The 12,496-nt window shown below is 55.3% G+C and overlaps 2 protein-coding genes across 3 annotated transcripts in view; both read right to left on the bottom strand.

Moving 5' to 3' along the window:
- Positions 1–984: 984 nt before the first annotated feature.
- On the bottom strand, positions 985–7,339 carry Dmwd (DM1 locus, WD repeat containing). The gene is made up of 5 exons (XM_021218981.2): positions 6,746–7,339; positions 5,402–5,584; positions 2,411–3,670; positions 1,720–1,794; positions 985–1,471 (listed from the first exon to the last, which is right to left on the bottom strand). Exons 1-5 carry the CDS (start codon positions 7,175–7,177, stop codon positions 1,424–1,426), a joined length of 1,998 nt encoding a protein of 665 aa, XP_021074640.1. The 5' UTR covers positions 7,178–7,339; the 3' UTR covers positions 985–1,423.
- Positions 7,340–9,220: 1,881 nt separating this feature from the next.
- Positions 9,221–12,496, bottom strand: part of Rsph6a (radial spoke head 6 homolog A) — a 21,737-nt gene continuing 18,461 nt past the window's right edge. Inside the window, exon 5 of one of the 2 annotated variants that reach the window (XM_021219823.1) lies at positions 9,221–9,633. In XM_021219823.1, the coding sequence (XP_021075482.1) occupies positions 9,396–9,633 (238 nt within the window). In that variant the 3' untranslated portion in view covers positions 9,221–9,395. The remainder of the gene's footprint in view (positions 9,634–12,496) is intronic. The other variant, XM_021219822.1, reaches the window with a different exon arrangement.

Genomic DNA, 12,496 nt, shown 5'->3' with positions numbered 1-12,496 from the left:
AACTCCCTTCTTCCAGGGCCCCTCAAAATTCTTCAGAGCCCAATGTCAGGGGACAGAGTAATACTCCAGGGTTGCCCCCCACATTGCCTATACCCACCCATAAAGAGAGCACAGGGAGTTACAGGTGGGAGGTGTCAGTGCCCAGGAGAGCCAGTCTATAGACTCAGAGCTGGGAGGGGTGGGGGAAAAGGGCTGATGCCTGGGCAACAGGGGGTGGGGGGGGTAGTGGTGGAGGGGGGGGCAGAGGCCAGGGGCAGCTTCTTCGTGACTCAGCAATGGATTCCGACTTTGGGACAGTTAAATTTAGCCCCTGTGCCTGCTGTATTACCCCCCCCCTTTTGGCAGGAGGTAGAAGGAAGATCAGGAGAGAGCTTGCTCAGCCGCCAGGGCCAGGGGTGACCTGCTGGCCCTAGCCGGGGGAGGCAAGTGGTGGATCCAGGCCCTCCTAAAGCAAAAGAGAACCCCAAAATAGCTCCTTGGCCACAGGCCGGGGCAGCCACATTCCTGCCTGGGCTAGGATTAGAGACAGAAACCTTTTGGGGGTTGAGGGCGGAGCTGCCTGGACAGCCAGCCAGGAGACAAGTTAGCTTCTTTCTACGGTGGCCAGTTCTCTGGGGAGGAAATCATGACCTCCAGCTGGCACTAGATGGCCAGTCATAAAAGGGCCAGGGGCAGCAGACTGCAAAGGCGCATTCAGAGGCGGCAGGGAGTGCAGTCAATCCCAGCATCCTCTCCCAAGGAGAGCACGTGGACAGTCCTGGGGTTTCAAAGTTTCCAACATCTCCAAGGACCTAGTAGGAAGGCCATCTCAGCCTCTTGACTCTGGGAGTGGAGACTCATCTTTCAGAGGGCTCTCTCTCTGCTCAGGGCTAGGGGACGGGGAGGCAGCTAAGACTGGGCTTGCTTTGGTCAGAGCACAGCTTGGAGGCCAAGTACTGCAACCCCCACCCTACCCTGCCCCAGGGAACAGAAACACTGTGCAAACAAGGACTTTAGTATAAATAAGAGGTTCAAGAACAAGGAAGGCCTTGGGAGCTTCCATAATTTAACACTGTTCAAAAGCACAGACCATAGCAAGGGGTGGGGTTTGGGCAGGAGTGGGGATGGCCCCTGCCCTGCCCTCTCACCCAGGGGTACTGTGGAGCTGGGCTAAGTTCCTCCCAGGAGTGAACAGTCACATGCTGGGACAGGGATGTGGTTAACACTGATGTTTCAGAGAACAGGTCATTGTACTTGGCAGTGGGTGGAGGACAGGGCCAAGGCCACACAGGACACTGCATCCCCACGGCTGGGCCAACCTAGGTGAGGGCCCCCAGTGTCTGTGCAGTGTGGGCTTGGAGCAGTCCCTCCATCATGATTAGTCTTGTTAATACAGTGATCCTTGAGGTCAGCGGGGAGGCCGGGGACACGGGACAGCCACGTTTCACACCACAGTGCCACTGGGGGAGCTGCCTGGTTGGGAGGAGATGCCCTGGGGAGGACAAGAGGAGAAAGGTGGGTTAGACAGCACCTGGGCTTCTGCCAGAGCCTGGAGAAGGAGCCACCCAAAGGCCTTGGAGCTGCTGTCCCAGCTGGGAACAAACAGCTTAGCAGACTCCGCTGGCCCAGGGTAGCACTTCCACAGTAATGTGGCCCCAGGTGTCCTGGGCAGATGGGACGGACGACAGTGGAGAGCACAGAGAGACTGGGGTCCACTTGCAGCTTCGGGGGTTGTCCTACCTCTACAACTGACTTGCTGGGTGACCTGGGCCAACTTGCTTGCCCTGCCTGGGCCTCGGTCTCCTCCTCTGTGAACTAGGGAGACAGAGGGGGTGTCTGTGAGAACTCAGTCAACTCCTGCAGTCCTACTAGCCTGGCAGTGGCTCTGCAGCTGCCCTGTGTTCTAAGGCTTCTGGACTCCAGCCTTCCAAAGCAAGGGTCTGAGGGACTGAGGGCAGAGTGGGGCCCTAGACACTGAGACCACATGCTCAAGTCTGACCAGGTGACAGGCCTGCACCTCACCAACTAAGAGCACAGCCATTGCACAGCCCATCTGTGAGACCCAGTGACCAGAACCACACAGCAGCAAGAGGAAGTGTAGGCCTGGACCCTGGCTAATTCCCATCCAGGCCTTCAGCCCCTGGCTCTGCAACAGTGTCTAACAGGCAGGCCAGAAGTGGGCCCCCGGCTCAGTCACATCCCTAGACCTAAATAAAGTTTCACCATCTACACTTCAGATTTCCTATAACACAGGTCCTGCCTTGAGTGTGAAGTACTAAGGATGAGCCACCTGGGCCAGCAGAGGCCCTAAAGATGGTTAGCTGTGGTCCCCACCATTCTGTCTCCTATACCTGACCTTTCTGCTGACGGATCCCTGGCATCCGGTAGGGACAGAACTGGTGCCCCTCAGTGCTTGGGCAGGTGGACTCACCGCCTTGCCGGGCCGGGCCCAGGTGCAGATGAGGCCCTCTTGGCAGGCCGTGATGATACAATCCTCCAGGAACAGCAGCACGGTCAGGCGCTCCTGAGCAATCTTCTTGCACACGAGAGGCTCCAGCAGCGGCACCTCATGGATCCGAGGGCACAGTGCAGTGCCCAGCACCTTAGCCGGGTCCAAGCGGCTGCGGGGGGCAGGGCCGCTGAGCTTGTCATTGCTGCTATTGCCCCCACTGCCACCGCGGCTGATGTTCCCCAGGCTGTGGTAGCGCTTGTGTTCCTTCTCGGCTCCCCGGTCCCGCCGCTCCTGCAGGGTCAGTGTGGCAAAGCGGCCAATGCTGAATGGTATGCCTGGCTCCATCGCTGCACTAGGCCCACCAGCCTTGCCACCACCAGCTGGGTGTGGGAGACTGTTGGAACGAGACAGGGAGCGGGGCAGGGGGCCTGCACCCGTCTCTCCGGCCCGAGAACTACCAGAAGCTGGTGGGGTGGCACCAGGTGTGCCTGGAAGGGTGCGGGTACGGGCCAGAGATGGATGAGGGGAGAGCACATCTTCTGTGAGGTCCCACAGGCAGAACTGTGTGTCCTGACCAGCTGAACCAAAGCGGTATGTGATGGAGCCAGTTTTGGGCAGTGGGGACACCGGGGCTCCTGGGTCTGAGCTGGTGACCTCAGGCCCCTCCTCTTCTCCACTGGGATCTCCATCAGCACTGGCTGACACCGCCTCCTCTGCGCGAGTGGTGTAGGGATCAAAGGCTACAGCGTTGACCCAGGACTTGTGGCCATGGCCTCGAGCCACCACACGACCCTCCGTAAAGGACCACACAGTGACCAAGTCATCTTCCCCTCCTGTCACCACGTAGCGGCCATCAGGGCTCCAGCACACACACAGCAGACCCCCAAAGTAGCTCTTCATGAGCCCACGCAGAAGCATGCTGTCAAAGTGGAAGACACGCAGGCAGCCATCCTGGCTGACACAGGCTAGGTGTCGGCCATCAGGTGAGAATGCAAACTCGTTGAGGGGCCCCTCACCCACTGCCCACTTGGCTAGTGGATTACGGGGTGCCTTGCTTTTGGCTGCATAGACAGCAAAGCCCTCACCCTGTTTTAGCAGACTATACTGGGGTGGGGTAGAGGTGCAGGGGTGGCTGACGTTGTAGAGGTACAGGTGGCCACTGGCGTGAGAAGCAAGGAACAGACTCTCTGACTCAGGCAGCCACTTCAAATATGTCACCTTGGTCTTGTCAATCAGCCGCTGCAAAGGGAACACCAGGGTGGGGTTGGGAAGTGGTGAGTAATCCTGACAGGCCACAGCTTATCCCGGACCCCAGCTCTCCCACTGCCTGAGACAGATGACAGGTGGCACAGGGACACCGGGAAGGGCTGCCAGTGAAGACATCCTTGGAGCCTCCATTATCCTCCACCCACTTCACTGCCAGCCAAAAGACAAGAACTTCAACTCCAGAACACCAGGGTCCCAGAGTCCCCTGAGGAAGGATCCTCATCACTAGTCTGACCCCCAGCAGCTGGAACAGCATGCAGAGGACATGCCCAAGCAATGTCCTTGCACAAGCTCATGGCAACCTCACCCTGTCAGCCACACGTCAAAACCCTCCAAGCCTCTCTCCTCTGCCCACAAGGAAGTCAAAGCTTCCAACAAAGGCCATGGGCTTCCAGAGCCAAGTGCCCACAGCCCAGGCCACTCTCACCACCCACAATGCCTCACTGCTGGCCCCAGACACCTACAGCTGTCTCCTGGTCTGAGACCCGAGAATCGGCTTTAGGCAGCCATTATGATAACCCAACTTCTCTCCTGGGACCAAGCTGCTTACCGCTCAGGCTTCCAATGGTCTCCACCCTACGGCTCAGGCACAGCCGCAGCCGGGTGTGCAAGGCTACTCCTCAGACTGCTGCTGAGGAGGAGGGCACCATCCTTCCTACAGCTTTCCAGGACAATCAGAGCCAGCTCCTGCTCCTTCTCAGAATACATCTTCTGTCTTCTCTCCCTCAACTGCTACCCTGGCAACACGGCCCAATGGCTGTCCTGTTTCGTGGAATTTATCTAAGATGTTCCTTCTCTTCTGTAGCCCATGCAGACCTTGAACTTTTGGTCCTCCTGCCTCAGCCTCCCAAATAGCTCTGATAACAGACCAGTGCTGAGGCCCAGCCCTTTCTCCCCTTGAATGTCCTTCCTTGGAGGCTTCTTTACCTGCTTTGGCTTCACTTCAAACGCCAGCCCCTCCCTGGCTGGCAGGTACAGGACCCCCGGTGAATCTGTGTGACCTGTTGCCAGCCTCAGAGAGTGGCAGGGGCAGGTCTTCTGCCTGCTCACTGTGCTATCACTGGATAGAGGTCGGCAAGGAGGGACCACTGCGGTGAACGGGTGCTTGAGTTTCTAATCCACTCACTACTCTGCTTCTCCACTCCCTTCAGCCACTTGCTTATTTTGAGAACATTTGTGGGCCACCTCCCCTGGACCAGTGACAGCAGACAGAGCACAAGGCCCTCCCTGCTGCTTGCTAAGCTGTCCTGGCTCCTTTGAAGCCAGGCTAGCAAATCCTTGTGAATGAGTTTACAGTCCTGTGAGAAGGGGACACAATTCCTACTTTGCAGAAGAAAACTAAGGTTCAGTGAACAAATCACTTTCCCAAAACCACACAGCAAGTCAATGACACAGGAGGAACTGGAATCCAAAGCCCAAAGAGCCCAGAACTTGAAGCTAGCAAGAATATCAAAAATCATCCCAAGTGGCTATGAGCCTCAGTTGTGAGATGGGCACCATATTTTCTTATCCATCAGTGGATGAGAACCCAGGCAGTAAAGCATTCTTCCAGCATAGGGCTGGCACGGCAGAAAACTGTCACAGCTGTCTGTCTCTTGTTCCCTCTCCCTCCTCCTGCCCCCTTCAAGCCTATTCTGTTTCCAGGCAGCTTAGTGCAGGGGTGGGTAGGTAAATGAGAAGGGGAGAGTTCGGGGCCTCAATCACCTCTTCGTTGAATAGCTTGCTGGTGTCTTTCTTGATGAGGTCCAGATACTGCACCTGGCCGGCAGAGAAGCCCACCAGCAGGGAGATGGTCTCTGTGGCGGCTGTGAACTGGTTGAAGTCGTGGCAGGTGGGCTGGGTCCCCTTGTAGATCCGCTTGTCGATGGGCTTGTTGAGATCAATGGACTTGAACCATGGGAGGAGACGAGTTAGAGCAGGAGCGGAAGGAAGAGGAACTGAGGTCAGGGAAAACCACTAAGAGGAAGCAGGGTTAACCTCGAGGGAAGTGGGGTGCCGGGTGGAGAGGAGCAGGGAACCACAGGCCGGGAGGGAGGGGACTCAAACCCGGGACGGCACACACATGCTCACACGCACAGGATCACACAGCACCCAGTGAAGACCGCAGAGCCTGCCTTCCCAGCTGTAATCCAGGGACACGCCGTGCCCACAGCATCAGGGATCGGAGTCCCCGGGGCCTGGAGCTGACTCTCCTCCAGGCTTCCCAGCCTGTCACAGTAGCAGCCCCAGCAGGACAATAGTCTAAGACCTCCCAGACCCGAGGATGCAGCCACACGCAGGCCCTCATGCTTTCAGGACACACATTCCATCCACAGAGCCATCTCCGAAGCCTCCTTTTGTAGGGTCTGGAGTCCCTAAACTCCAGGATGTCCGTTGTGGTTCAGCCTGCCAGCAGTCACTACAGTCCCTCATTGTCACCCCTGGATTCTCAGGATCCCCCATCTCTCTCTGTCCCCCCCCCCAACTTCCTCACGTCACGCTCTGCTAGGATGGCTTTACAGATCTGTCACACCTGGGGCTGTCCCCTGCCCGGAACCCCATCAATTCAGAGCTCCCATCAGTTTTCTCCCAACCCCTCTTCAATTCTCCCAAAGCCATGAGACACCATATTCTTTAGGAGCTCCTTCACCTGTTGCTTTGCTCGTCGACCCCCTAAGCCACACCTCGGCTCCCGTCACTTACAAATCCCGTCCGTCCTGGGTATGGCAAGTCTTAAGACTCCGTCCAACACGCCCAGAGGCGGGATGCCTTTCTCCGTCCTCCATCCCCTGGGCCTGCATCCTCTGAGGATTCCCCGTCGCCTGCAGAATGCCTGTCACCTCGGAAACCGTGACCCCCTCCCCCATCTCCTCCAGAAGCCCCGTCACACGTCCTGAACACTCACCACCCCAGGGAACCTCCCCGCGCGCAGAGTCCCCTGCAACCTCTCAGGACGCCATGAGCGCCAGGATCCAGGCTCCCCCCGGGATGCCCAACCTCGGGGCCTCCTGTCACTCTGGGACCCCAGCGCTCTCGGCCACCCGAGTCCCCACCAAGCAGAGCACTCACCCGCTGGCTCCCGCGGCGGCAGCAGCCGGGGTAGAAGTAAAGCTCCCGGCCCAGGTTGAAGCAGACGCGGTCTCCTCCCGCGCCCAGGCCCGAGGGCGTGGAGGGCGGCTCCCCAGCGCCCTCCGGGTCGCCCAGGCGCACCAGGCTGAGGCGGACGGCGGGCAGCGCGGGCCCCGGCCCAGGGCCGGCGGGCGGCGGGGACGACGCGGGACCCGCGGCGCCAGGCCCGGAGGCTGCGGCGGGCCCGGGCGGGGGCTGAGTGGGCTGAGGCGGCGCCGGGGTCTGAGCGGAGGTCGGGCCCGCCCTGCGCGTCGCGTCGCCGGGGAGCAGCTTGTAGAAGCCCTCGCGGGTGCGAAACTGCGACTTGATCTCCGCGCAGTCGCCCATGGCGGCGCTGGGGCCCGGGCCGCCCTCCGCGCCGCCCGCCGCCATCTTGGCCGCCCCCCGGGGCCGCCCCGCAGCCCGACCGCCCACCGCCGGACCCCCCAGCCGGAAGTGGAGGGGCTAGCACCGGAAGGGGTAGGGTCGTCGTCCGGGTGACGCCTCGACGATTGGCACCCAGAGCCGGAGGCGGGAGAAGCCGGGACCGTTGCTGAGGTAACGGTTCTGGGGCTGGGGGGGCGGGGGCAAGGTGTGGGCGTGGTCAGCGCGACAGACGCTCGCCTGTGGTTGGCTCCGAGGCGTGACTGTTGGGAACGCCCCTAGACCCTAACAACAGCGCCCTGGGAACCGTTTGCCCAGCAACGGAGAAGCCGCAAAGCCTATTCCAAAGCCTCGTGTTGTTACAGCTGATTCCGGGCGATTCTTGTTTTGTTTTGTTGGTTTTTCTTTTTTTTCTTTTTTCTTTTTTCTTTTTTCTTTTTTTTTTTTTTTTTTTTTGGTTTTTCGAGACAGGGTTTCTCTGTGTAGCCCTGGCTGTCCTGGAACTCACTTTGTAGACCAGGTTGGCCNCTGTCCTGGAACTCACTTTGTAGACCAGGTTGGCCTCGAACTCAGAAATCCGCCTGCCTCTGCCTCCCAAGTGCTGGGATTAAAGGCATGCGCCACCACGCCCGGCTTTTGTTTTAAATAAAAAAAAAATGCATTTATTTTTGCGTGTATTTGTGCGTGGACGAGCATGTAGAGAGGTCAGAGGGAGCCAAGTGCCCTCCCTCCGTGTGGATCCTAAGGATGGAGCGTAGGTCCTCATGCTGCCTGGCAGCAAGTGCCATTACCCGCTGATCCATCTCACTGACCTTTGTTTGGTCTCATACTTGTAGCCCAGACAGTTCTCAAACTTGACCCAACCTCTGGAGTCTCAGGCCTGAGACACCATGCCCAGCTCTTCCCTTCCTCGCTGACCACCTGTGGTCCTGCTGCTGTCAGAGTGAAGTGTGGCCATCTGCCACCGATCTGACCTTGCCTACCTTTTTTTGGTTTTGTTTCGGTAATGATGATTGTTACCTGGTCAATTTGAGGCTACCTAGAATCACAGGGAGGGACCGTCTATAGTGGGTTGGCCTGTAAACCAGTCTGGGGAGATTGCCTTAACTGATACAGGAAGATTCAGTCCACTGTGGGAGGCGCCATTCCCTAGTCAGGGGGTCCGGACCTGTGTAAGAGTGGAGAGCCAGGCTGAGCACAAGGAAACAAGCACACATGCATTCCTTCTTCCTGCTCTATTCTGGAGACCGCCCTGCATTGACTTCCCTGCTATGGAATTGCAAGCTGAAATAGCCCTTTGTCCCCTAAGCTGCCCTCTGTCAAGGCATTTTATGTTTTATCTCATCGACAGAAGAAGATTGTGTTTTGTTTTGGTCCCCCTAGGCTGACCTCCATCAAACAAACAAACAAACAAACAACAACAACAAACACCACAAACTCCAGATCTTCCTGACTGTCTCTTCCAGGTTGCACTGGCAGGGCTTGAACCCAGGGTTTTGTACATGCTAGACAAGCACTTGGCCAACTGGTGGTAAACCGCCGTGTCTCATGGAGGGGCGTGGGAATCAATCCCTGGTCTTTTGGAAGAGCAAGCAGTGCTTTGAACACAGAGCCATCACACCAGCGCCCCGCCCCCCCAATAAAATTTAAAAATAAAAAACAAATGGGGCGGAATGATGTAACTTCAGCTCCCAACACCCACATCAGGATGGGTGGCTCACAACTACCTCTAACTCCGGTGACATGGGATCTAGCCCCCTCTTCTGGTCTCTGAGTGCATCTGCACACACACACACACACACACACACACACACACACGCAAACTCTCGAACACACAACATTTTAAATCTTTTAAAAACAAATCAGCATTAAATCCCAGCACTTGGGGGCGGGGGTGGGGGCAGGCAGAGGAAGGTGGATCTCTACGTTGTAGGCCAGCCTGGTCTACAGAGTGAGTTCCAGGACAGCCAGGGCTACACAGAGAAACCCTGTCTTGAAAAAACAAAAATAAAACAAAACAAACAAATATGGAGAAGGAATGAATGAGCCAGCTGCCCAGGACACTGAATGAGTGTGTGAGTAAGCAGCCGTGCTGGGGGCAGTTTTATTTGGAGCACTGGGTGGTTTCCTACCTGTGTCCTTCAAGGGCAGGGAACAAAACCAATAAGAAAAATACAATCTGTTGCTACAAATAAGGGGAAAGGCTGTGGGAAAGAGCTTGGGGGCCTCAGTCCTCCAGGTCTTCATCCTCCTCCTCTTCCTCATCCTCCTCCTCTTCTTCAGCGGCTGCCAGGGCCTGCTCCTGAGCAGCCTTCAGGGCCTGCTCCTCCTCCACAGTGGGGTCACTCATCTCCATGATTTCGGGGCCGCTGGGGTACTCTTGCTGAATCAGAGCTGGCAGCATGGGGTTGAAGTTCTCTGGGCTATACTTGTGACCCCAGCCAATATATATGTTCTCAAACTTCCTAGTGAAACAAGAGAGACATTCTTTTTGAGGGTGAGTCTAAGGGTGGCACAGCATCATTACCCAGTCACCAGGGCAGCGGTGAAAGGTACGCACTGGGTTTCTCTGTCCATCTGTCCATCTGTCCATCCCACAAAAGTTTACTGAGCACTGTTCTATGTTCACCGGATCTGAAGTGGCCATGCCAACAAGTGGCAAAGGGGACCTGGAAACTAAATTTGTGTGTGTGCGCGCGTGTGCGTGTGCGTGTGCGTGTGCGTGTGTGTGTGTGTGTGTGTGTGTGTGTGTGTGTGTGTGTGTGTGTGTGTGTGTGTGTGTGTGTGTGTGTGTGGCAGTCTGTCTGGGTTTGTACACATGCATGCAGTGCCCACAGTGGCCAGAAGGGGACAGCATAGCCCCCTGGTGTTGGCGGTACCGGTGAAGGTCCTCAGATCCTAAAGCAGATCAAACAAAGCTGCCAAACCCCGCGCCGCCAACAACTGATTTCAGGTCTCAGCAAAAGCAGTACATGCTCGTAACTACTGGGCTTTTTTTTTTTTTTTTTTTTGAGACAGGGTCTCACTTCACACCTCTGGTTGGTGCGGAACACAGTACATAGACAAGGCTGGCCTCAGACTTCTACAGATCTGTCAGCCTCTGCCTCCCGAGTGTGGGGGTGAAACGGCATGTGCCACCAAGCTCGATTCTTATATTTTGAGACAGTCTCATCACTGAGTCTGACGCCCATCAAGTCTGTTAACCTGGCTCACTAGAAACTCCAGGGATCCATCTGACTTTGCCTGTTTCCTCTCAGCACTGAGGTTAAATATGCATGGTGCTGCCCCTGGCCTTTTCATGGGTTTTGGAGCTCAAGTTCAGGTGCTTCTGGCTTGGGCAGAAAGTACTTTACCCATTTTATCTCCTCAGCCCCTGCTGTCTTCTCCCACTAGGAATCATTTCTGGATCTATTGGTTACTGGTCTGGAGTTGTCAGAGTCCCCAATGCCCTTTCTTTACTGATTCGAATTTCAGGGAGTCACAGAGCTCATCTGGTCTGATTGCAAGCACTTAGGTCGACTGAGCCCTGTTCGAGGACTCAGTTTACACTCTGTCTTGGAGTGTTTCCGTGGACACTTAGAGAAGAATGCGTGTTCTGCTGGGGTTTATGGGGGGGGGGCGGTGAGAGTGGCTTTGAATTAATTTTAGTTAATTTCAATTCTAAAAATAAAGCAGATACTTAATTTGGTTATTGGAAACCCTCCAAGGAGCCCTGGAACGACTGGGGACATGAATCTGCTCTCTCTCTCTCTCTCTCTCTCTCTCTCTCTCTCTCTCTCTCTCTCTCGGAGTGTGTCGCTATGTATCCCAGGCTGGCCATAAACCGGAGATCTTTCTACCTCAGCTTTGTTCCTACTTGGATAATTGATGTGTATCAGTAGCCTGCTAAGGTTAATTTCTTCCTCCCCCCCCCCCCCAGTAATGGGGATTGAAGCCAGGGTCTCCTACCAGCTAGACAAGCACTTAACTGCTGAGCCACGCCCTCCGGACCTTCAATGGGGGATTCTAGGCAGGGGCTCTACCACTGAGCCACGCCCTCCGGACCTTCAATGGGGGATTCTAGGCAGGGGCTCTACCACTGAGCCATGCCCCCAGCCCCTCACTGGGGGATTCTAGGCAGGGGCTCTACCACTGAGCCACATCCAAGTCCTCACTGGGAGGTTTTAGGCCAGTGATTTACCATAAAGCTGTAGCCTGCACTCTTTTTATATCTTGAAATAAATTCTAAGTTGCTCAACCTGGCCTTAAGCTCACTCTGCAGCCAAAGCTGGCCTTGGAACACCCCATCTTCTTCCTGCAGTGACTTCCTGATTCTCTGAGCTTCCTGGAATCATGAGCCCATGCCACCAGGCGAGAAAGACTTTCTGATGAAAACTTCAAAATGAAGCTGAGATTCATTTTAATGGAAAACACGTTTCAGATTCCAAAGACTTGTTATGAAATAAAAAGTGAAAAATAGACCTGGGCGTGGTGGCGCACGCCTTTAATTCCAGCACTCGAGAGGCAGAGGCAGGTGGATTTCTGTGTTCAAGGCCAGCCTGGTCTACAAAGCAAGTTCCAAGACATTCAGTGCTCAAGGCTACATGGAAAAGCCTTGTCTAAAAATGGGGGTAGGGGGTGTCTAGAGAGATGGTTCAGTGGATAAGAGCACGGACTGCTTTTCCAAAGGTCATGAGTTCAATTCCCAGCAACCACATGGTGGTTCACAACCATCTGTAAGGAGATCTGATGTCCTCTTCTGGTGTGTCTGGAAACAGCTACAGTATACCAGTATACTCATATAAATAAAATAAATAAAAATAATAATGTGGGAGTGGGGCGGGGAGGGGCAGTGGCAGCTGGAGAGATGCCTCAAAAATTAAGAACATTGGTTGCTTTTCTCAAAGACCCCGGTTCAATCCACACGGCAGCTCACAGCTATCTGTAACTACAGTTTTAGGGGGTCTAGCACCCTCACCCAGACATACATACAGCCAAACACCAATGCACATTAAATAAAAATAGATAAATCGCGGATTTCGGAGTTCGAGGCCAGCCTGGTGTACAAAGTGAGTTCCAGGACAGCCAGGGCTACACAGAGAAACCCTGTCTCAAAAAACAAAAACAACAACAATAAGAAATAGAGAAATCTTTTCTCAAAAAGTAAAATGAGGGGGCTGGTGAGATGGCTCAGTGGGTAAGAGCACCCGACTGCTCTTCCGAAGGCCTGGAGTTCAAATCCCAGCAACCACATGGTGGCTCACAACCATCCAGAACAAGATCTGATGCCCTCTTCTGGAGTGTCTGAAGACAGCTACAGTGTACTTACATATAATAAATAAATAAATC

This window comes from Mus pahari, chromosome 19 (assembly GCF_900095145.1).
Source record: "Mus pahari chromosome 19, PAHARI_EIJ_v1.1, whole genome shotgun sequence".
Classification (NCBI taxonomy): domain Eukaryota; kingdom Metazoa; phylum Chordata; class Mammalia; order Rodentia; family Muridae; genus Mus; species Mus pahari.
Note: the sequence above shows the minus strand (reverse complement) of the source record. Positions and strands in the feature narration are given on the sequence as shown.

What these genes read in the sequence shown, in the direction of transcription:
- Dmwd (XM_021218981.2), bottom strand. Translation starts at nt 7,177, where the DNA reads ATGGCGGCGGGCGGCGCGGAGGGCGGCCCGGGCCCCAGCGCCGCCATG. An exon ending in GCCGCCGCGGGAGCCAGCGG is followed by an intron (nt 5,585 to 6,745) that starts GTGAGTGCTCTG and finishes CCATGGTTCAAG; the next exon opens with TCCATTGATCTCAACAAGCC. An exon ending in GGGCCCGGCCCGGCAAGGCG is followed by an intron (nt 1,795 to 2,410) that starts GTGAGTCCACCT and finishes CTGTCTCCCTAG; the next exon opens with TTCACAGAGGAGGAGACCGA.